Source organism: Bipolaris victoriae, assembly GCF_000527765.1.
Source record: "Bipolaris victoriae FI3 unplaced genomic scaffold scaffold_86, whole genome shotgun sequence".
In the NCBI taxonomy this organism is placed as follows: Eukaryota; Fungi; Ascomycota; class Dothideomycetes; order Pleosporales; family Pleosporaceae; genus Bipolaris; species Bipolaris victoriae.
The window spans coordinates 1-22,554 of NW_014575306.1; the positions used below are offsets into that span (position 1 = coordinate 1).

General features: G+C 53.1%; 8 protein-coding genes across 8 annotated transcripts; 3 read left to right on the forward strand and 5 right to left on the reverse strand.

The window, feature by feature from the left end:
* Positions 1-872: 872 nt before the first annotated feature.
* COCVIDRAFT_29312 (hypothetical protein) lies at positions 873-2,589 on the reverse strand (the record flags this gene model as incomplete). The annotated part of the gene is made up of 4 exons (XM_014697964.1): positions 873-904; positions 968-1,854; positions 1,905-2,445; positions 2,508-2,589. The coding sequence occupies 4 exons, from the start codon at positions 2,587-2,589 to the stop codon at positions 873-875; spliced, it is 1,542 nt and encodes a 513-aa protein (XP_014553450.1).
* Positions 2,590-3,618: 1,029 nt separating this feature from the next.
* Positions 3,619-5,887, reverse strand: COCVIDRAFT_107518 (hypothetical protein; the record flags this gene model as incomplete). Its single annotated transcript, XM_014697965.1, has 4 exons — positions 3,619-4,298; positions 4,344-5,652; positions 5,703-5,759; positions 5,810-5,887. 4 exons carry the CDS (start codon positions 5,885-5,887, stop codon positions 3,619-3,621), a joined length of 2,124 nt encoding a protein of 707 aa, XP_014553451.1.
* A 958-nt stretch (positions 5,888-6,845) lies between these two features.
* Positions 6,846-8,994, reverse strand: COCVIDRAFT_107622 (hypothetical protein; the record flags this gene model as incomplete). Its single annotated transcript, XM_014697966.1, has 5 exons — positions 6,846-7,456; positions 7,503-7,692; positions 7,744-8,628; positions 8,664-8,867; positions 8,923-8,994. 5 exons carry the CDS (start codon positions 8,992-8,994, stop codon positions 6,846-6,848), a joined length of 1,962 nt encoding a protein of 653 aa, XP_014553452.1.
* A 1,474-nt stretch (positions 8,995-10,468) lies between these two features.
* COCVIDRAFT_75192 (hypothetical protein) lies at positions 10,469-11,259 on the forward strand (the record flags this gene model as incomplete). Its single annotated transcript, XM_014697967.1, has 4 exons — positions 10,469-10,601; positions 10,664-10,781; positions 10,998-11,043; positions 11,095-11,259. Coding segments are annotated over 4 exons (462 nt in total), but the record flags the coding sequence as incomplete, so codon positions are not given.
* Positions 11,260-12,738: 1,479 nt separating this feature from the next.
* On the reverse strand, positions 12,739-14,479 carry COCVIDRAFT_40497 (hypothetical protein; the record flags this gene model as incomplete). Its single annotated transcript, XM_014697968.1, has 5 exons — positions 12,739-12,929; positions 13,159-13,734; positions 13,862-13,950; positions 14,034-14,341; positions 14,405-14,479. The coding sequence occupies 5 exons, from the start codon at positions 14,477-14,479 to the stop codon at positions 12,739-12,741; spliced, it is 1,239 nt and encodes a 412-aa protein (XP_014553454.1).
* A 500-nt stretch (positions 14,480-14,979) lies between these two features.
* COCVIDRAFT_40498 (hypothetical protein) lies at positions 14,980-16,343 on the reverse strand (the record flags this gene model as incomplete). Its single annotated transcript, XM_014697969.1, has 5 exons — positions 14,980-15,342; positions 15,396-15,798; positions 15,849-16,021; positions 16,083-16,189; positions 16,256-16,343. The coding sequence occupies 5 exons, from the start codon at positions 16,341-16,343 to the stop codon at positions 14,980-14,982; spliced, it is 1,134 nt and encodes a 377-aa protein (XP_014553455.1).
* A 601-nt stretch (positions 16,344-16,944) lies between these two features.
* On the forward strand, positions 16,945-18,786 carry COCVIDRAFT_107614 (hypothetical protein; the record flags this gene model as incomplete). Its single annotated transcript, XM_014697970.1, has 2 exons — positions 16,945-17,227; positions 17,294-18,786. The coding sequence occupies 2 exons, from the start codon at positions 16,945-16,947 to the stop codon at positions 18,784-18,786; spliced, it is 1,776 nt and encodes a 591-aa protein (XP_014553456.1).
* A 1,397-nt stretch (positions 18,787-20,183) lies between these two features.
* Positions 20,184-21,383, forward strand: COCVIDRAFT_29319 (hypothetical protein; the record flags this gene model as incomplete). Its single annotated transcript, XM_014697971.1, has 1 exon — positions 20,184-21,383. One exon carries the CDS (start codon positions 20,184-20,186, stop codon positions 21,381-21,383), a length of 1,200 nt encoding a protein of 399 aa, XP_014553457.1.
* Positions 21,384-22,554: the final 1,171 nt, after the last annotated feature.

Consider the following 22,554-nt stretch of genomic DNA (forward strand, 5'->3'; position numbering starts at 1 on the left):
GGATGACCGAGGACTAAAGGGCCAAAAAAAATGTGAGAGTAACTAGTATATTTCTTGATATAGCTCTCTCTCTCACACACACTTTCTTTGATCCCAGATTCCCATTGAGTAGTAAGTAGAAAAAAAAGGCTATATACTTTGTAAATCATGGGCGGAAGAAATGCAAATCATCAAGGGTCGCGGACAAATTTCAGCCTTTCGTTTGCTTTTTTTTTTTACTCAGAAACTTCTCTCAGTTAAAAAAACAAAGGGGGGGGGGCCTCTCTCTCACACTCTCTACTACCTTCATTCACACGCAAAGAAAGAAAGAAAAAAAACAGTAAAAATTTCTTAATTTATCCATTGAATTCCATGTGCAAAAAAGCTTATAGTGAACATCGAGTGTAGAATAAGGAGAAGAAGAAGAAGAAGATGATGATGATGAAAAAGAACAATGAAAACAACAAGAAGAGAGAAAAAACCACGTAAATGCCAAAGCCTAGCTCGCTGAACCGCTGAAAAACGAACCACGTGCTATTTGAAACAAAACGCCATGCTGGATTTAAAATTGATGCCCATTCCATATCTTAAGAAAAGTGCCTCCAGTTACCTGTGAGTTTATGCAACATACATATCCCCTAATGTAGGGACCATCCACCATGTCCCCGAGAGACGTGTATCTTTTCCAGTCTAATGAATTCCTTCGGTCGACCTGCGTGTGGACACGGGCGGCTTCCTGTTGCTTTCTCTCTCTCTCTCTCTCTCTCTCTCCTCCTTTGCCCATACACCTGGTAATGCTGCATACATTGGGGTTCAATAGGCTATTACCAACGATTGATTGGAAAGGGCATCGTGTCGTAATGTGTGATATTATCTTTATTCATACGATTCTTCTACGCTAGGTCCACGTTGAACTTCCAGTTGCCTACACATCAGTTAGCAGCAGTCCGATAACGGTCAAGACGATTCGCAAGTTCATATCACTTACCAAGCTTCAGGTTCTCGGCAGTATCATTCAGCAGGATGATACGACGCTTCGTGCAGTACGAAGTCTTGTCGAGGATATCGACCTTCAAGTCTTTCAACTGGTCGATCGGCTTCTCGAACATCTCGCTGAGATTTTCGACAGCCATTTCCAAATCCTTCTGGTTGTCCTCGAAGATTTCCGTCAGATTGTTTCGCGCAAGATAGTAAGCGAATGCGTAGGTCCACTTAAGTACCTGACGGCATTGCTGCAATGCTTGCGAGGCTTGGTCTAAGAATTGAACCTCAATCCACGACATGCCGGAAGAGTTCTGAAGTTGTTGCATCTTCTTTTCAGTCTTGAGATAAAGATCCTTGTCCAGCTTTGCTGACTGCTCGTGGTTTGCAAAGCGGTTGTAGTAGTGGAGGTATCGCTCAAGTGACTGTCGAGACTTGGCCTGCGCATCGCGTGCCTCGGATCCGCTCTTCTCTTCGAATCGATTGCAATTGTACCAGCTGGTGCCATGCTCTGACCACTTGCCCATGCACATCCAACAAAACTCGTTGCGGCACTTTCGGCAAGTCATGTGGTTGCAACCGCCATTCTTTTCAATGGTGGAGTTGCAGTTTGGACATTCCTTGGTGTTGGCCGATATCCAGTTGGCAGTCTCTGAATCGTCCTCGCACTTCTTGACCCATTTTTTGACCAGAGCACAGGGTGCTGGTTGGTGGTTGTTCAATGTACAACCAAAGCAAAAGGCGTGTCCGCAATCGCAGTGTACAGTGGGAACGACCCTCGTAAGCTCCTTGCTCTTAACCGGGCATTCAATAGCATATTTGCAGTCGGGGGCAGGGCACCATTTGAGGTTCTCTTTATCGTCGACATAGGTTCGTGTGAGAAGAGTATGGTATCTACAAAACATTAGTGGAATGGAAGGAAAGTGAGGTGGCAATTTCCATACCTTTCATGGAGATCTGCTGTAACAAGAAGGTCTAGCGACTTGAAGTCCACTATCCGAGTGCAGCCCTCACCAGGACATCGTATTCTAGCCGCTTCTCCCTCATCTTGGATCTTGGTGGCGAGATACTGCCTATAGCAGTCCAGACAGAAGCGATGACCGCACTTCATGGCGAATGTGTCCATGTTGGGGTCGTCGTCGCAGCAGATGTCGCAGACAAAGCCCTTGACCTTTTGAATCTTTGGCGGGTTGGTGGTGGAATCCTGACTCAGGCCTGCTGTCTCCAAGATCTCTTCCGTCTTCTCCATATACTGGTCGATTAAGCGTTCCTTGTTCCATCGTAGGTGGCGGAGGAGGATGGCGGTGGCTTCAGGCGGCTGGCCGAGGATACTCGATACTTCGTCGACCTGCTTGTCTTGCTGTGCTTGAATTTGGACGGGGTCGAAGACCTTGAAATCTACTTCGTATGCCTGTTTGGTGGGCTTGATGTCTTTGTCTTGGGACTCGAAGCCGACATCGTCCTGGTCCATATCGAAGTCCGAGTCTGCACGCAGTCAGTCAGCCAAGCAGTTGGGCAGTTGGGAAATCACAGAATCGTCTACACACCATCCTCCAGGCCCATATCGCTGTCCTGGTCGTCGAAGCCATCGCCGCTCATGGAGCTGTTGAAGTCATCGTCGGAGTCCATGTCGGGGGCGTCGGGTGCGGCGGGGGTGTGTGACAGGTGAAGAACGGGCGAGAGCTGCGACTTCTTGGTGGGAGGCTCCTCTGCGGGACTGAGGTAGTTCGCCTCGTCAGCCTTCCGCTTGCGAACTGTAGAGGAAGGCGTCTTGGTTGGGCGTGTCCCGCCTGATGACGGAACACTAGGCTACTGCGGCGAGGGTGGGTATGGGTGCGTGTGCGTATGTGTGACTGTGAGCGCGGCTGATAAGGCAGGCCTTGGGTGCGCGTGGACGGTGGACAGTGGCGGGACAGTTGACAGTTGGGCACAGAAGACAAGGGTATTGGCCAGCGAGGCGGCTGCAACAAAGGCGAGAGTTGGGGGTGGTCAAAGGTGGAATGCAGTCGGCGGTCCTGGATGCGGGCACCTCACCCGATGGTTGGCTCGGGCTGTAGCCTTGGGGGGGCTGACGTAAAGAGGCAACCGCACCAACACCCAGAGGCGCCTCTCCGGATCTTCGCCGCCTTTCCATGTGGCGCCCGCCCATCCCATGCACCGCAAACACCGGCTCAAACCTCCTCTGAACCTTAACCCACCCCTTTTGCTACCCTCCTCCACCCCTCCATGTTGCAGCCTGTGACTCCTGCAGTAGCGCTGCCCACCATCTACCATGGTTCTATATTTGTAGGGACCTCCACACCATCTCTCGCAAACACGTGCTCGTGACCTCGGATATGCCCCGACAACCATGCCGTGCTTTTTGTGTTTCACCACGACACTTCACTTCTCCTGAGCACACAGAAAAAAGAACATGAGAAGAAAAACAGTTCTGCGCCACCCCACGTCTTGACAGGTGTGGGTGCAGAGCTGTCGCTAAACCTCTACATTGGGGTTTGGAGACTACCAACGCTAAGGGACCCCGTAGAGAGCATAGACAAGAAAAAAGAGAACCCGTTTGTATCATGATGCCATCTTTTTTTTTGGCGAGCACCCAATGCATCGGTCCAATAGCAGTAGTCATTCACTTGGACGTTAACGGCTTCAGCCTACATCCGTCTATTCATCCTCTTCGCTCTCCTCATCCTCCTCCTCACTCTCATCTTCACTCTCCTGCTGCAAGAAATCGATGAGCGACTTTGTCTTCTCCCGCACCTTCGCCATTTCTGCATTCTCTGCACTCTTTTCATCTTCCCACCACTGCAGCATGCCGTCCTCCTCGATACAATCCAACTCCACAAGTTTGGTTGCTGCGCTCAGCAGGATGCTATCGCCGTTCTCCTTGTTGCACAGGTCTGCTTGCAGCAATAGTAAAAAGTCGATCTGATCAACCTTGCTTTGTGCGTTCTTATCGAAGATGGACCGATCGATGAGCTCCTTGTGATGCCCAAAGACTTGCGCAATTGCGTTCTTCATTGTCTCGCCCGATTTGATGAGTGAAATGACACGCTTGACGAAAGACGAGACAACTGCACGTCTTACTTGATGGTCCGACGCGTTGGTACTCATACGAAGTGCTGTGAGTTCCAGTTGAATATTGGCGGATTCATGGCCCTCAACCAGCGAGTCGTAGATACTCGCCGAAGCATCGTGATCAAAGTTGGCCGCGTGCTGGCTGTCTGCAGAGCCTACCGAAAGGAAACTGCTTGTCGCTGATCTCTCGCGGCGCTCTATATCGTACTCGTCTGCTTCAGAGTCCGAATTGAGCGTCGATATTGACTCGTTTGACAGGTTGTACACTAGTTGTGTTAGCACGGTTGCAGCGGTTGTGTGTTTCGACTTACTCGGCCCCTTGAGGACAAGACCCTCGATAAGTTCATCCTCATCATCCTCATCCGAGTCGTGAAACTCGAATCCGTCGCCTTTTTCACCAACAATCGCTGGTTCCGCATCGCCCCGAACGAGCTCCTCGCCTTCTTCTCGTCTCCGCTTTGTTCTTGTGATTCTGTGCTCTCCCTGAACAACCATGCCCTCGCCAATGCTAACTCCATATGAGATGAGTGCGCCAGCCTCTATTGTGCACCTTCGCCCTATCGCTGCTTCGTTTGCAATAATAGCCTTGGTTACTGTGCTGCCATCTCCTATGCTAGCGTAGTCCCAGATGTATGCTCCATCAATCTTGACATTTCGGCCAATTTGGCAATTCCTTCCAATGATGCTGTTGGTGATGACACTTTTTTCGCCTACGCTGGTGCCCCGTCCAATGACCGTTTTGGGCCCAACGATGCAGTCGCGAGCTAGAATGACACCCTCCTCCTTGTACGTGTTACGCTTCTGCAGCCGGTATGACTGCCCTTGCACCAGGTTGCTGTCTGGACATAGCGGATACGCCCAGCGTGACACGATATCCTTGCTGACTGAGTCATAAGCGTGGAGATTCCGTACTCTTGCCGCGTAGTGGTCTGATATAATGTGCGTGTGGAAGGTTTTGCCGTTGAGTTCATAATCTTTCAATACGCTGTGTAGGAAGCCTTTGCGAGGCGCTTGGAAATCAAAGTTGTCACTCCACAACGCCAACACATCTGGTGTACAGATGTCGATACCACAATCGATTAGATCCTCGCGGACCTCAATTTCTTGGTGAGTCGAGAGTATTTCCGGGTCAATGGAGAGATAGTGGGTCTGCTCCCGGTTGGGCATTTGCTCAAAGTGTAAACATCTGTCCTTGCGCGGGTCGATAACGAAGACGGGGCTGGTTTCCTGGGCTTTTGTCCTATGATTGGTACCTGCCTCGCGCAGCACCATGGTCATGATGGCATTCTTGTCCTTCAATCGTCGCGCCCTATGCGCTGCCAGCGCAGACTCTAGTGGCAGGTTGCTGACGACATCACCATAGACCAAGAGAAAGTCACCGACTAGCAATCCCCTGCTATCGAGGTCGCGCATCGCATCACCAATGGAATGCGATGTCGACTGGATCAGCTCTAGTTTGGAAAAGGGCGATGACTTGGAAGACCATTTTGAAGCCTTGACATAGTCTTCAACCTGTTGCCGGTGTGCGCCGCAGTATACAAAGACCTCTTCTACGCCGGCGTTTGCGAGAAACTCGAACGTGTACTCGATGAGCGGGGTGTTTGCGAGGGGCAGCAGACACTAGCAAGCGTGTCAGCATGCGACTGGTGCCTCTGCACGGGGATGCGTACCCTTGGGTGTTCGAGGGTGAAGGGACTGAAGCGTGTTTCAAACGGGTCGGCGAGTATCTACAGAGTTAGCAAAATTCCGTATGGATTCAAGGCATGGCACTACACACCACGGCCTGCAGCGGCTCGTCGCGCTCCTCCTCGCCCGACTTGCCCTTGTCGTGCGCTTTTTTTCCTTTTGGCGGCATGCTTGAAGGGGGGTGTGTTGTACTGCGCAAAAAAGGATCAAAGGTGGGCGGCTGGGGGTGTAGAATGGGGCGGGCAGTCGGTAGCGGGGTGTTTTGCTACGACATCCAAAAAAGCTTCCACACACACTCACCACCGCCGCTGAGTCACAAGCCCAAAACCGGGGACCACCACGCAAAACCAGTGCCCCGGGTCCCGTCTGGACTCGGGTCCTTTAGCGGGAAGGCTCTGCGGGTAAGCCGCTGCAACAGGGCGCATGAATATCGAACGAGCTCGTGCGCAGCCTTCTGGCCAGGCTGTGGTGGTCTGGACCGCCGGGGGGCAGCATCTACTGCAAGATGCTTATTGCGACGACACCTGCGCCCTGAAACATGTCCGCTATCACACGTTGACAAGCACCAGGCGCCGCCTGACGTGCGGATTCTGTACAAAGCCCGTCGCCTATGGCGGAGGCGTCGGTACATAAGTCTCCTGGGCCGCTCACGACTAGCCACAGTAGCTTTACACGCTGCGGAGCAACACACTGCACTCGTTCTTGATAAGGACAAGGTCTTGCTCTCTTATAGCTCCGTTGCCTTGGAGCAAAATAACATGTCAAATTGTTTCTCTAGCAAGTAGGGTATTTCCTAGCAAATGTCCAGCCCAGCTCCCAAGTCACTTAACAACAAGTCACTTTCCAACCTTGAACGCCCAGAACACACAGTCCTTGGTGCCCTTCCCCCACAACATAGCTTTTGAACCGTTGTATCCTTGTGTTTTACTACAAAGCGTCAAAGGGCCAGCCACGACAAATGGCCTTGCGACCATGGGATCTCGGTTACGAGTCGCACAGAACACCCTTGTTCTGTATTAAAACTCCGTCGCTAATGCCTGCTGGCATAAAAGCCAGCGTCCAGTTTCTCTCCTCTATGTTTTTTTATACTTTTGATTTCGCTTCAGACTCGTCTAACACGCCGCCAATCAATGAGGGCGCGGCTGCATTGCCCCCATTTGCTGTTGCATCTGAGGAGGATACATTTGTTGACGTTTCGCTGGGTTGTTCATATCGTCGCCACCGGAAATCTCAGAGACCTGTCTGCGATGACCTTGTAGTTGTGCCTGTTGTTGCTGCTGTTGCTGCTGCTGCTGCTGTTGTTGTTGTGCCTGTTGTTGCTGCTGTTGCTGCTGCTGCTGCTGTTGTTGTTGCTGCTGCTGCTGCTGCTGTGATTGCATTTGCATATGTGATGAAGCATTGTACCCCATGTTCCCTTGCATAGGATTGACTCCGTATGAATTCGGGTGTTGCACTGGTTGTCCTCGCATGGCTTGCGCAAAGTCTTCTGGAACTGAAGTGCCGACCGGGGATACGCCCGGGATTTGGTTGGGCGAGTTCCAGTTGCTGACGGCTTGTGGTGATTTGCCTGGCGATTCCTCTTCCTTGAGCACCAACTGCCGTGCTATCGGTACAGGTTGTGGTGCCACCATGGACCCGTCACCTTGGGCTGATGGTTTTTTCAGATGGACAAGATGTTTTTCTAGCATATGCAATAGTCCTTCCTTGGTAAATGGCTTGGGTAGAACGTCATTCATACCTAATCTTGTTAGTACAAAGCTAGCAGGTAGTCAGGGCCGTCTTACCATGCTGGAAGTACATGGAAATGTCATCGCTACGAATGTTTGATGTCATTGCGACAATAGGTGTGGTGTCAAATTGCCGGATCAGATGGCACGCGGAGACACCGTCGAGATTTGGCATAATGATATCCATCAAGACCAAGTCGTATTTAGAGCCAGCATTCATCTTGTTGACAGCCTCAAGACCGTCGAGCTAAGCTCAGTTAATACAAGTAGCAGGTGTTGAGACCAGAAGAAAACTTACAGCACTATCGATAGAGCAGTGGAAAGCATACAAAAACTTGCTTCCAATACGACGACACGTAGGGTCGTCCTCGACAAGCAAGATTTGTGGCGGCCTAATCCACCCTGGGTCAGGGAAAGCACTCTTCTTCTTTCCCTCGGGTACCTTGGGCTCATTTTGGTCCACGGCTTTTGGTGGAGCAGCGTATGGGATGTTGTTGATGTGCTCGCTGTACATGGGATCAATACCATTGGAGGATCCGACTGGATATACAAGGTTGTCCAAGTTGTCCAGGCGCATCGAGTTTGTCGAAGTCGCTGATGGCGGGCCGCGGCTTGTGGGCCGCATTTGTGCGCGAGCAAAGTCTGGTGGTGGTGTTGTCAAGGTGCCATTCATCCTCATGGTAATCTCATTCATGTGCTCCAGGTTGCGGGGGTTCAGCATGGCATCGGCGTTGGTTTCACTGAGAAGCTTAGAGGCATGCTGCAATGGCGAAGCCGGGTTGTCGTCGTCATTGTTCGATGGGGGGTCCATGTTGCCATTCTGGGCTTCACCGCCATTGAAGACGAGCTTGCTATTCCTCCGCTGCGTCGCATCAACCCCATGCAAGAAAGTCATGATTTGCTGCATGACATGCTCGTGGTTAACGACCGTCTTTTGTAAACCAATGACCTCTTGCAAAAGCATGGAGTGATGAATGTTCAGTTCGTTGTATCGGCCCTCGAGCTGGTGTAATTGGGCTTGTGTCGCCATTAATTGGCCGCTGACCATGTCCATTTGCTGTGAGGGCGCAAAGTCTTCAGCGGCTGCTTGGTTTGGTTTTCGTGGTGCGGGAGCCTTTCGGCGAATGTTGTCGAGGGCATCTTTGTTGTTCATCTTGAAATCGGGGTGCTTGAATTCCCAGGCCTGTGTGGTGTTGGTTAGCCATGGTCAAGTCAAACGTGGGATGGTATGTCCAGCGAACGAAAGCCGCAAAGAGCGTGTGTGTGTGCAAAGCGTACCCCAGGTCCATAGGGCGACTGCCCATTTTCTTCATTGTTGTGGCGGACTTTGTGGAAATCATATTTGTTCAGTTGGCGCACAAAACTGGCAAAGTTGCTGTGCTTGAAGTGTTTGGGGAGTATGTGTTTGGTAAACTTTTCGTTCTGGCTCGGGGTTAACTTGTTTGCAACGAAACAAATGGGACTAGTAGATGCATACTTCCAAGACGACAAAACTGTCACCGTCATTGCCCCACCGGACTACACTTTCGTCGCTGGGGTTCTCGAGCATCCTGAATTGGCGTTAGTTGATTCAAGGGCCTCGGTCTGGACAGCTGCGCGCCTCAACGTACTTGTACAGCTTGCGCACAAAGTCGCTCGAGTTGTTGGAGCCGCCTCCACCGCCTTGGTTGGAATCCATGGTGCCGGGAGAGTTAGAGGCGCAAGAGGCGCAGAATGCCTGGGTGGCCGTCCAAGTGGGTGCGCGACAGGAACAGGCACCTCGCGTCGATGGGCAAGATGGATGTCGAGAGGGCGGGCACGGACAGGAGCAATTGGGACGAGGCAAGTCGAGAGGGCGGCAAACGGCGGAGGGCGCGCGAGGCTCAGGGTGCGCGTTGGAATGTACGGGTGGTAGGGAGTGGTCGCTTGGCAGAGAGAATGGAGGGTGAAAGGGCGATGACGAAATTAGCCAAAACAGGCGCGGCTTGTCGCAGGAGAACGGAGGGCAATGGACGAGATCTGGACCTTCAGGTGGAAGAGGCAAGGAGACATGGGCTCTGCTCGTTGGCTTGTGAGCTAAACGGCCCTAAAGCAGGTTAACCCGGGCCTTGAGAGGATTGCAGTCGAGCATGGGCTAGGGGAGCCAAGCGGGCGTGCCGAGCGAGGAGAACAGGGATGCTGGGGCGGGCGGATACGAGAGGGCCGTGTGTCCCTTTTTTATACATTTACGCATACATTGTCGAGCGCCGCCACATAGCATCAAGCCCGCATGCGTGGCTGGGGTAAATGTCTTGGTGTCTGCGGCTGTGGTCGATGGAGGGGTGGTGGTGGAAAAGCGCGCAGACATGCAAGGTGCGGTCGTGGCGGCAGTGGTGGTGGTGATGGTGGTGATGCTGCCGCCCAGGGCACCGCACGCCACCCTCTCCAGTCGCTGTGCCATGGGTCTCTTCGCCCTCTTGACGTGGGCAGCTCCGCTAGCTATGCCGCTGACGGCCCATGACCAGCCGCACAGTAGTAGGATCGGCACCGCACAGCAAGCGTGCGAGATGCACCCACTAACGCACCAGTGGGCCCCCCCTCTCCCCCAAGCCAAGTCATTATCCGCAAGCTGCTTGCCGCCGTGAGGCCTAGAGTACTGCTCTTGGTTGGCATGCGCACCGCAACGTATTTATGGAGCCTGTCACGTCCGAAACGGGCGTCTGGATATTGTGGGTTGCATCCTCTTAGAGACGTCGGTGAGGGAAGGGGCTGCCCTTGGCTGTCGCCCTCGCCCTGGCCTGCGCCTGCCGCCTTCCGCCTTCCGCCTTCCGCACAGCTAAGCCAAAACTGAGCACCCCCACCTTCACCACCACCATCACCCCCAGTCCACACACATACACGTGCTCTACTACGTATGTACACACGTACCCACGACACTCTACTTACTACTACTACTATTACCACTACGTACACACGCACTCTCTCGCCTGTCTACTAGTGCTGCATCCGCCATGTTCTCTGTTGCCTCTCGTCGTCTGCCCCTCGCGCTCCCCCTCGCTGGCCGCCGTCTCTTCCATGCTTCGTCGCCCGCATTCGTCAAGGTGGGCGACAAGCTGCCCGACGTCGACCTGGTCGAGGGATCGCCCGGCAATAAGGTCAACCTCGCCAAAGAGTTGACTGGCAAGGGTGTCATTGTCGGTGAGCCCAACACGGCGCCAATCTCCATTTCCAAAAACGCGGCCGTCTGACAGAAGCCGCAGGTGTCCCAGCCGCCTTTTCGCCTTCGTGCTCGGAAAGCCATGTACCCGGCTACATCAACTCTCCCAAGCTGAAAGACGCCGGCAAAGTCTTTGTCGTCTCGGTCAACGACCCGTTTGTGTAGGTTTAGTCTCCTCGCAAAAATCTCCCCGGCAGCCACGGCTACCTCCTCATGGCTGACTCGGCGACACGGTGGCGGCCACGTCTTGTTTGACTCGTGGGTCATGGACTCGACGTGCACAAGAGACATTGTCCACAAAAGAAAAAAAAATCTCCGTAGAAACAGTTCCTTGGAGCTGATTGTCATTTTCTGGTACTAACGTTATGGATTCATAGTATGAAAGCATGGGGTAAGATTCTTGATCCTTCCGGCTCGAGTGGCGTAAGTGTTACCTCGCATCATAGTCCAGCTACCCTGTATTAAAACAGCCAGATTCGCTTCTTGGGCGATCCTAGCCTTGGCTTCACAAAAGCGCTTGACCTGTCTTTTGATGGCGCATCCATCTTCGGAGGCGATCGTTCAAAGCGATACGCCCTCGTAATCGAAAATGGTACTGTCAAGGCCGCGCACGTAGAACCCGACAACACTGGGCTCAACGGTAAATCTTTCTTGGTGCATAAAGACATTACGCAGCTAACAACCTTAGTCTCCGCTGCCGAAAAGGTTTTGTGAAAAGATTAACGCAGCAAACATATACCGAGCGTCACATGGTAGTGCGCCACTGGGACTACACATGTCAGCCAAACTCGGACCTCATCCCGGCTTCGACTCGGCTTATGGCGCAACATAAGAGGAAAGGGCTATTCAATGCTATCATGTGCCCTTAGTAATCTCTTAGGTATGAAGAACGACTATGCATTGCCCATGATTATGGCTCAATACATCATGTTTACACCACCCTCACAATTTTCCGACCCATCCCTGAACAACAAATCCATAACCATATCCCACACCTTTCTTTGAGATTCCTGAACCACACGGCATGACTGTAGCGGATATTTCTGATTCTGTGTCGCTGGCACGCCATCCCCCAGGCTAAAAGAAGCCAGTCCTAGTCAGTTTATCGCTTTACTGCCATCTGGCATCTCTTTCATGTTAGCGAAGTATGTCGATAGTACCACATCTGCTGTCTATATTGCACTATGACGAACAATAGCCGTAGTTGTATCGCTGTCATGGCAGCTCTGAAATATAATGGTTCTCGTAGAAAGATCATCATTGGCCGAGCAAACCATGTGCCGCTGCTCAGCTTTGGTAGACATTCTCAGAGTTGCCTCATTCTTTTTCGAAGAGGCCATTACTGTACGCTCAATATCTAACTTCTATCATTGATCGGCGCGACATGCGTGTGTCGTGGGCAGCGATCGCACGGGTCAAACTAACATAACAGAGCAGCCAGTGCTCAATTGAATAATAATCAGAGCACGTATTACCGCGTTGTCTAATGCTCAACTTAATACCACTGCATTCGCTCCACCCGTTCCACAATATCTTGAATATTCGTCCCCCACTTTCATAATTATTCTCCATCCTGAGGTATGCCACTCGTCTCACATCCATTATTTGATCAAATCAAGATCGAGATCGTGATTGCACGGGAAAGAGCCAAGGTTTACAGATACGGTTCAAGGGAAACACACTCTCGCTCGTAATCCGGAGCATCGTGTTTTATCTCTTCTCTGTTCTCCCTTGGGTCGCTTTCTCAACCCCAACATTAGGGTGACCAATCGGCCCTTTCTATTCGATACGGATCAACATTCAGACCACGGACAAAAAACTCTCCCTAGAACCAGGGGACAGGCGGAAAGTTAGATTTGGGGGTTTGAGTTTTGCATCCATTATGCTCTCAACCCGTTGTCGCGGTGGTGCGGGTTTTACGGGATATTTCTCTCGTCCCTCCTCATCATAGGCAATGAACAGCAACAATCCTATGGTATTGTAATCATTTCTTCTGAGACAACCAAGTTCAAAATACATGCATGGGCCATCTTGTAACAGCCGCATCTGAGAACTACCCCAATGACTACACAAAAAACAAACAGTTGCATATCAAACATGCACTGCGGGGTAAGCATCCTACTTTGACGCATATGCACAAGTACCGAGATCCCTCTTCGTAGCCGGAACATGCGGACTGATATCAAAATCAAAGATATCCATCGGTAGTCCCATAGTCGTACACGCGTTGGGAATATCGACAATGCCCGCCACATGTCCCTGTACCGGTGCACATGAGAGCAGCAGATAGATCTGATAGTCGCTGTAGCCTATTTGAAAAAAAAATGTCTCGGTTAGCGCCATAAACATGTAAGGGGGAAAAAAAAGGAAGAAGAAATAAGGAAATTCAAAGTGTTTCATAGCATGTTCATGCCATGACAGAGGTAGGGATGTCCAAAAAAACAAATCCCACGTTGAAAAAGAAAAGAAAACTCGTAGAGTAAGAGAAAAAGAAAAAAAGAAACAAACCGCGAAAGGAAACGAGAAAACCAAACTCACCATACCGCCTCAAATACTCAATAGCCCTCAAACATGTCTGCCTATACGCCACCGTCGCATCCAAGTAATGTTGCTTCCCCTTCTCATCCACACTAAACCCCTCAAAATAAATATACCTCCCGGGACCAAACTGCGGCTCAACAGGTCCAGGTATGTAAATGGGACTCTTGATATCAAGTTCCTTGACACCACCTTTCATAACACTAAACTTGAGCGTAATCACCCCCGCCATCTCAATCGCACCGCAAAAAGAAATTTCGCCGTCGCCCTGGCTAAAGTGCAAGTCGCCGACGCTGAATTTAGCTCCAGACACATGGACGGGGAGGTAGACTTTGGAGCCGCGGGAGAGGTTCTTGATGTCGCAATTTCCGCCGTGTTCGGGCCTGCCCGGGATGGTGCGGGCGCCTTCTTGGCCGATTTTGGATTTTAGAGAGCCAGAGGCGGTGCCGGCGTGCGTGTTGAGGGGTTGAGGCGGTTGGGCGACGATACGGTTGAGGTGGGTGTGTGTTGAGATTAGTTCGGCTTCGCGGGTGTTCCAGGTTTCGAGGATTTCTTGCGAGGGGGCGCAGCCGAGGACTTTTGTGGTCTTGAGTTGGTATATTTTTTTTATATATATCTTTTTGTTCTGCTGTTTGTGGGGGATGGGGAAAGGGAAAGGGGGGGGGGAGAAGGGGGAGAAGGGGGAGAAGGGAATATAACTTACTACCAGGATGAATCAAGCCGGCGAATCTAACACCAGGAATGTGTCTGGAACTACAGAATATACCTTCGAAATCCCATATCGCTTTTGCTCTTTGCTCTTATCAGTCCTCGTTCTCCTTTTTCAAAACCCCACATAATTCACACATAAAGTAATTTCGTGGAACAAAACTTACGGCTCAGGGTAAATCTCATCTAGAAACCCGCCTCCATTCTCTCTCGCGAAGATACCAGTGAACCCCCACGGTTGCTCATCCAAAGGCTGCACATCCTGAATCTCAACTACAAGTACATCACCGGGCTCTGCAGTCTCAATGTCAAAGGGACCGGTTAGATAGTGGATCTTTGTGAGATCAACGTTGCGCACGTCGTCGGCTGAGTCGTTGTTGCCAATTTGGCCGCCGGTCCAGTCGACGCATTCGATTTTGACGACTTCACCGGGCTTGATGGTGGCGTACGAGGGGTTTTCAGGATGCCAGCGGTTCTAGAATTGGGGTGTGACTTTGGTTAGAACGGGATAATAAAGTGTGAGATGCGGGAGACACACGTGCAAGCATTCTTGCTCTGCTGCTGGTTTGTCTAGATCGACTTTGGCTGCGTATCGGATGGCGTCTTTACCCATAGTAACGGTTTGAAATCTACAAGTTAGGAATTGGGACTGGGATGAAAATCAAAAGGAAGTAAGAAGGAGCAAACACGATCCATTACAGAAAGAGGGGCTCATGATATAATGTCAGGCGGACGAAGGGGGATGCCGAAAGGGCCAGGTCATGGATTGTTATCGCTACAACACCCAATTACCGAGATGCCGTACATTCCCTCTCAAACTATCGATACATCGTCTATGATAAGCTCAGTGATACGATGCGGTTACGTTATGTATCGTTGAATGGAGCTATCAGGCTACCTCCCATAACAAGACGCGTCAACCCCACTGCGGGGCATGTCCATATCGGACATCATCATCCCGCCATACTAGATAGCGTGGCAGTCCATTGCGCTTGACCGCCAACTGCCCAATTGAACCTGGCCGCCATTGCTTCCACGGAAATAAGCTGCGTGTACGTCATGGCTGAGGGGCTGCTCTCAGTTTAGGCCAAGTGGGGTGGACATTATGCCGTCCTAGCTAAATGTTTTCCTCGGAGTCTGGCGCACTTCAGACTGCTCCTTGGGCCTGTGCATTGCCAGATTGTATTCGTCCATGTGTTGCCAGGGCATATTGAGAAACTCGTGCTTGTTCTTCCAGCGGAGCGACTCTTCCTTGAACTTTTCGGCTTCAGTCGGCGGCAGAGGTGGTTCGGTGATTTTGGTAATGAGATACGCTGTCGAGGCTTCAGCGAGACCGTAGATTAGGACGCCGACGAGTGGGATCTTGACAAAGATGTAGAAGCCGAGGCCGAACCCAAAAAGGACACCGGCGCGGTCTTTGAACCAAAGCTTCTTCTGCTCCTTGGTGTAACGAACACGGCTGAAGTACGGCTCGAGCTTACGGGGTGTCAGCGGAATAAGGTTTGGGAGATACCGAAAGCGGAACATACCAGCTCACGCATAAGCGTGCGAGAAGAAAAGTAAGCTTGTAGGAAGCTGACCAAGTACCTGCGAGGGAAGAGGAGAGACATTGCGAAAATGGCAGCAGCTGGCTGAGTTCCCACCGCCTTCTTGAAAGTGTAGAAACTGGCAGCCGGAAGCACTAAGCGTCCTATGTAAGGCACGTAGGAGAGAGCCAGGACTCCCAGTGAAATGGCCGCCTTTCTGCTCTGTTTTGTGGCGTACATTATCACAGTCTGCTTGAGGGGCTTCTTCTCCTTCTTCTCCGGCTTAGGTGCGTGGTCGGGGTACTTTTCAAGGTTGGGATAGTACATGGCGCGGAGGTTGTGCGGATCGTCCGTCTTGTGCTTTTGTACGTATGTCTCGTCGACCCAGCGCAGCGAGTCCATGAACCTGCAAAGATGGAGGTTAGACGAGCCCGAGTACAAGTGGTGGTGACTGACATTTGGTCGAGCGTCGGCGTCACATAGCGCATCAGCGTCATGAGGAAGAAGGGCACCTGAAGCACCGAGTGCTCAAGGAAGTGGAGGCTATCTATGATCGTTTCGTCCAACCCCGTCTGGCTCATGTCGACAAACAGTGAGAGAATCCATAGTAGCACTCGTACACCAACAATCTGAAATATGTAAGCGACGCTGTTTGCTGTGAACCTGGTCAGGCTATGCTTCGGAACGTACGGGAATGGCGACAATGATGCGGATGGCGACGCCAGCAGCTACGGCTATGGCGGCCTGGCGGTAGTGGTCGGAGGTAAAGAGACGCGGGTTCTGGAGGGCACGATTGACTGTGTAGGGTGTCAGACAGCAGCTGTGGAAGATGACGATACCCTGATGGGTAGGTAGCAACATACCGCCAACTAGAGTCAGCTGGGCGCCCCGCAGGATGGCATTGGGGTCGAAATTGGACACATCGAAGTTGGCTATGTCGATTTTGTCCATGGCGGGCAGTCTGAGTAGACAGTCGGACGAGCAGTGCAGTGGTCTGACGAGAGCACGCAGCAGAAGCTCAGTGCACACGTACGTAGTGGCTCCACGTCGGCGTCGACTGTGTGCTGTGCGAACGCCTGCGAACTGGTGGAGCAGATGACGAACATGGAGCTACTGTTTCTATGTATGGGGGCGCCAGCACCCGCGCCGTCACCGTTGCAGGTGCCATGTAGCGCTGTCGCGAACGCGGGGCATGCGCGCTGTCATGTATGTACATAGTCACTGTACTCTCTCTCACTCTCTCTACATGCACCTTGATCCGTCTTGTCCGCTGATACTGCGGTGTGGCTCATGTCAGAGAGACGTGGGGTTGCCGCCGCCATGGGCTGACCGGGCTGAGACTCGACACCGTCCCAGTGGCCATGGCGGTAGCGCGTACTCGTCCGCCGCCGGCCAGGGACGGACAGAGCTGAGACGACCTCGCCCTCAACACGCACACGACTCTTGTTGAGCACACATCGAATCCTCCTACCAGGCGCCGGACGCTTTCCTGTATACACTATTCCTCGCCGCAGCCTCTTCAGCCCCGAAATGCTCGCATAGCTGACCCGCCATGTCCCTGCCGGCTTCACCCCAGCACCTCCATGACGCGCCCTCCTCTCTGACTGCCAACAACCCTGTAGCCGCACGGAGGAGCTTCACCCTTCCCACGCGCACCGCACCAAGGACAGCATCGGTGCCTGCGTCTACAAACAGCGTCGATGGCATCGAAACTCTCTTTGTCTGTTCCGACTCTAGGATCTTCTCCTTTACCACAGCCACCTCGGCTCGGCGCCCCTCACCAGAACGTCAGGGTGACGCATGGCAGCCGATACCGTGGAAGACGCCCACCGAGCGTACCCTTGCAGTTGGTATGTCGTCCTAGGTGCCACGAGCTGTGAGCCATGCTAATGCCTGACCAGGTGTCCTACGCATCTACCGTGTAACCGCGTCCAATGTCTCCTTCCTCAACAGCGGCAACCTGCTCCATACCATCTTCCCGCGTTCGCAATGCTGGTGCGTCGACAACCAGTCCGTCTTCGTGCTGCGGGTCCGGCAAGACTCGTATTATCGTATCGAACTCCCCTATGAGACTGAAGAGGACAAGGCCAAAATCACCCACTTCCAGTCGGTCCTCGCCCAAGTGATGCAGTATGAGCGGACACGATGCCCCTTCCGACGAGGCGCTGGGGTCGAGGAGCTTCAGCGGCCAAAGAGTCCGCCGCGCAAGACAATCAAGAGAAAGCCTTCAGGACAGGCGAAGAAGTGGATTTTGGACAAGACCTGGGTGCCGGAACAATACGGGTCGCGGCCTTCTACTGCCGGGACTGAACGCTCAGAGGCCAGCACTGCTTCGTCCAACGACGAGGATGATCGACGGAGCATCTGCACGGACAATAGTGAGGCGGTACCCGAAGCACCAGAGATTCCGTTTGTGAGGATACTTCCAGACTCGCACAGCTTGCTGCCCTCATCCAAGCCGTCCCCGCGCCGTCTCTCTGTGGCAGAACGCGCAAGCATCTTTCAGGGTGTACGCTCGGTCACGGCACCAATCAAGACGCAGCGGACGGGATCTGTGTCTGCAATGCAGAGCATCATTGAGTCGCCAACAGGTCAGCCGAGTAGGGACGCAGAGAAGCCAGTGCTTGAGCGTCAGGTGTCGGATGCCGGCAGCGTGGTGTCCAGCACTGACTCATTCTACTCTCTCTCGACAGTTACTCCACGAAGCCCCTCACCCAAGTTTATGGACGCTGAGACGGTGGACATGAACCCGTGGGCAGCTACCTTCTCAGCACAGCAACAAGACGAGCCTAGGGGACGCTCGACACACCGCAGACATATATCAGAGGCGACGGTACGTGCTCTGTCGACTGAACGGACCGATGCATCTGCGCCCGTGACTGCGACGGTCCCATTCTATGCTACGACGATTGTGTCGACCAATATGCGCCCGTCGTCAGCGCCGTCTACCCCGCCGCTGGTCAGTGACTCGGACAGCGACAGTCTTGGCCGCGCCAGCCTGGATATTGCCACACCACCAGAGGGCATCAGAATGAAGCGACTGACGGGGGCGTCGCAGCGACGGGCGTTTTCCCCGATGCCCCCGACGCAAAACCTGTTCTATCCACCCAAGCACAGCCCTGGCAAAGAGTTTACCAATGCCCTAGTGCGCAAGACGTATGAGATTGTGCTGGGCCCGCCAGCACATCTGGTGTCGATGATGTTGCGGATTGCCACGACCATCTCCAACGGCATTGGGCTGAGTGCATATCGAGCCCGCCGCGCCGAGAAGATCCCGTGTTCGTGGGAGTCAGATGACGAAGCAGACTGGGATGAGGACGATTTCGGCATCCCGCTCAACAACATCAGAGAGGCAAATGTACGGCGACGAACGTTTTCTGGTGACGTGGATTGAGGCAGAGGATGGGCAAGAGACGGGGGCTGTGAATATAATTAGAAGAAGAGGGTTTGCCATGTGCGTAACGTGGTTTGCGTAATCTTGAATGATACCAAAGGGGCTTGTACGGTTAATGTCTGCATTTACAGGGGGTTAGTTAGTTTAGTCGCGTCTATGCTGCGACGGGGTCTTTTTTTCTTTCTTTTTTTTTCCTTTGAATTTTGTTTCTAGAATAAGTGATTGTAATACTGGGGAGGGGGGTGGCGGCATGTATGTAGATTATTTTGGTGAGGGGCCGGCTTGGTTTGGTTGGAGGGGTGGATGCGGAATGAGGAGGCCTAAGCGTGGACGAATGAGAACACATGTTCATTGTTTACTGCACACACACCGTCTTTGCCTGAGTCAGGCGTGTCACGCGTGGGTGGGAAGAATGCGTTGGATGTGAGACACAGACAACAGACAGCAGGCTCTGTTGGAGTGTGTATGTACACACACACACACACACACACACACACATACATACACACACCCACTAGGTAGAAAACAGGGTGTATGACCTCAGCCCGGGACGGCACCGTTGGGGACGAGGGGTGCATGCGCCATGACATGTTGGCTGGCGACAAAAACCTGAGCATCTCGATTTCCGGGGATGCAGCTGAAGAGAGCCGCTGAGCCGGACGTCGCTAGCTCCCGTCTTGTCTGTTTTTGGTTGAGGAGGACGAGATTGCTTGTATGTCTGTCGGGCGGCAGCGCAGCTATGGTCACTCCAGCCCTCGTAAGTCTCATCGTCATCAGCAGCAGCTGGCCGAGGGGGGCAGTAATGGTTGGCGGGGAGCAGGCGGGTGGGTGATAGACATGACATACGTACATGTACACACGTCCATGTGTGTACATACAATGGACGTATTGAGACGAGAAGCGCCGGGCAGGGTGAGGGGTCATCCATCCGTCTCTCCACCGCGTGGGGCGGTCAAAGGCACGGTGCAGGGCTACAGAGGCCCAGCCACGCTGGCAGAGTTTGGATCGCCTGTCCGACTTGTGCAACGCCTGTCCAATGGCGGCCAAGACTGCCTCGCGTGGCCGCGCACGTAAACCGGGACTTGACCGACTAATTGGCCTCTCCTGAGCATTCGGCCTAGTCTGGTCATGCTGCCAGAGCCCTCGTAAAATTCCCGCCCTGCTTGCCTGTCGCCGCCCTCGCCGCCGCCCAGCCGACTAGAGACTAGAAGACACCACACAGCGTCGCCTCGCTTGCGCCGCACCACGCCTGCCCGCCTGCCCGCCCACCCATCCATCCACCACGACACTACTACTACTACTTCTTCTTCCCCCAGACGTCCCCTCCCCGACTCTACGACGACGAGGCTGCGACTTTTGGCTTCGTGTGGACGCGGCCGTCTAGCATGAAAAGAAAGATGGCCGACCTCGACGTGTTGATGGACGAGACGTTGACGTTATGCAAAACACCCCCAGTGCCCCGACGGCACCCCTATCGCCAGTTCTACCAGTACAAAAAACCAGAGACGACCGCGCCAGAAGACAAGCCCGACATCGACATGACCGGTCCGCCCATGTTTACCTTTGGATCCGACACCGACCTTGTGCCCCAGCCACTCTTCAGTAGGACCAACTCCATGCCCAGCAGGAGCAACTCGCTGCCCTCCGGATCATCGCGCCCCGTCAGACCACCAGAGCCCTTCCAGTTCAACTCGGACATTGTCAAGAGCCCCTCGCCACTCTTCAGCAGGAGAAACACGCTGCCGCCGCGCGTCCGACGTGCCATGGCCTCGGAACGAAAGCCCTCGCCGCTGTCCCATAGAGAAGATGCGCAACCGCCCGAGCCGACCCACCACCCCTCTGCCATCATGTCCCCGCCCACGTCACCAGATGAACAGCCACTCGCCCTATTCCCTACCATTATCACCACCACCACCACCACCACCGCAACAACGACCAAGCCACAGCCTACCCTGTCAAAAGCCACCCCATCAAAACCAAAACCCTTGCCGCCAAAAATCTTCCAAGCGATACCTCCTCCAACAAGGCCTCCACCACCCGTCCCGACAATGGCTACTCCATCGAAACCGGCACCCTCAAGAGTGATACCAACAAGGACGACACCATCAACGCCTTCATCCCTCACTGCTTCCACCCCGAAACGACCATCCCCGCTCTCCGGAAAAGGGAGCGTGCGCCGCCCCGGCCCCAGCCAAATTGCCCCTTTCCAACCTGCATCGCCTATGGTACTATCACCTGTCACTTCCCACACCAGCTCCGTAGCCTCGTCGCCTACCCCCTCCGTCTTCTCGGAAGCTGCCAGTTTTTCTGCCTCGGCACCATCAACACCATCGACACCGTCCTCATCCCCGCCCAGTTCCCCGGACAACCGTCCGCGCTCGCCAATGTGCTACTTCACACCGACTTACTGGACCATCATGACCTCACCCTCCCCAGTCTATATCCCAAGGCAGAAACTAAGGCGCAAGGACAGCCCCAAGATCGAGAACCTGAGAACCCTCAGAGCAAAAGAGTCCGACGCCTGTCTGGAGGCCATGTACGACCAGCGAACATCGGCCTACATGGATTGGACAGGCTTCCAGGCCCTCTCAAATTGAACAAAAAAAAACATGATTTACCATCTCGCCAGCATGACCTCATAGCCCATCTCTTATTACCGCTGGGCCCAGAATGATTTATTCCCGAGATGCTAGAACATGCTGGACGAGATGACAAGTGTGAGTTGTCCACTACACACGTTGCATGACGCAACCACTGACATATTCACAGACTATTATTTGCAGCATACTGCCTGCACCACTACACTTCTAATGATGACGATTTACGACTTATGACGACAATGAACCAGTATGGAGGATACGTACGGCGTTACAGAGCATTCGATTATAATACCCAGGGTTTGAACATTTAGCATATTGGTTTTGTACACCTGGTTTGCCATAGTCGCACGTCTTCAACGCATAGTACCCATGTAATATAATACTCCACAGGGCCAGTCAGCGCCCTGTTTCGTTTCTGCCACTCTGACGGACGTTCCAAACCAATACATCAGCGTGCATATCCATCGCAGAGCCTCAGCTTGGCGTTTCCTGCATGTCTGATACGAGCCCCGCCCATCTGCTGACCCAACGTGTGCAGCGACACACCCACTCGAGGCGCAGCTGCCTCGGACACCGCCAGTCATTCGCCAACCCTCCCCAGCACACGTCACAGCCGCAGTCGCTTTTTCTTGCCGCCACACCCACCAATGCGCATCGACTCTTGAATCATTGATTTTCGTTGCTCTACACCACTCAAATCCACCAAAGGGCTGCAACGCACACTGTATGCACACTACTCGTGCTAGACTCAGTGCCCCTGCGCCGCATAGCCGTCGTGGCGCAGCGCATTGCCGCTTCTGTACAAAGGTGGACCTCGCTAACCACACCTGAGGTGTAAGCGCATAAGTTGGCCCCCAAGAAGCCTTCAAGACCCCATGCAAATGGACGCAAATACAGCACACCGGAATGCGTATGTGGGGGGTGGGCGCGTTAGAAGATTTATAAGATGCTAGTAGTCCCCAGCTCTATACCTCTGATGGTGTCCTGAATTATCGGATTCCCGCACGTCATAGGTTTCAATCGACTCTGGCAGCGCAGCCTTGCAGGCAACACTGATATTCATAGAGGACTCAAGCACCTGACTCATTGTGTCACCACTACTGCAGGGACTGGGAAGAGGCCGCCCCAGGACAGATCTAGATATATAAGTGGCATTTGAATCTAGTCG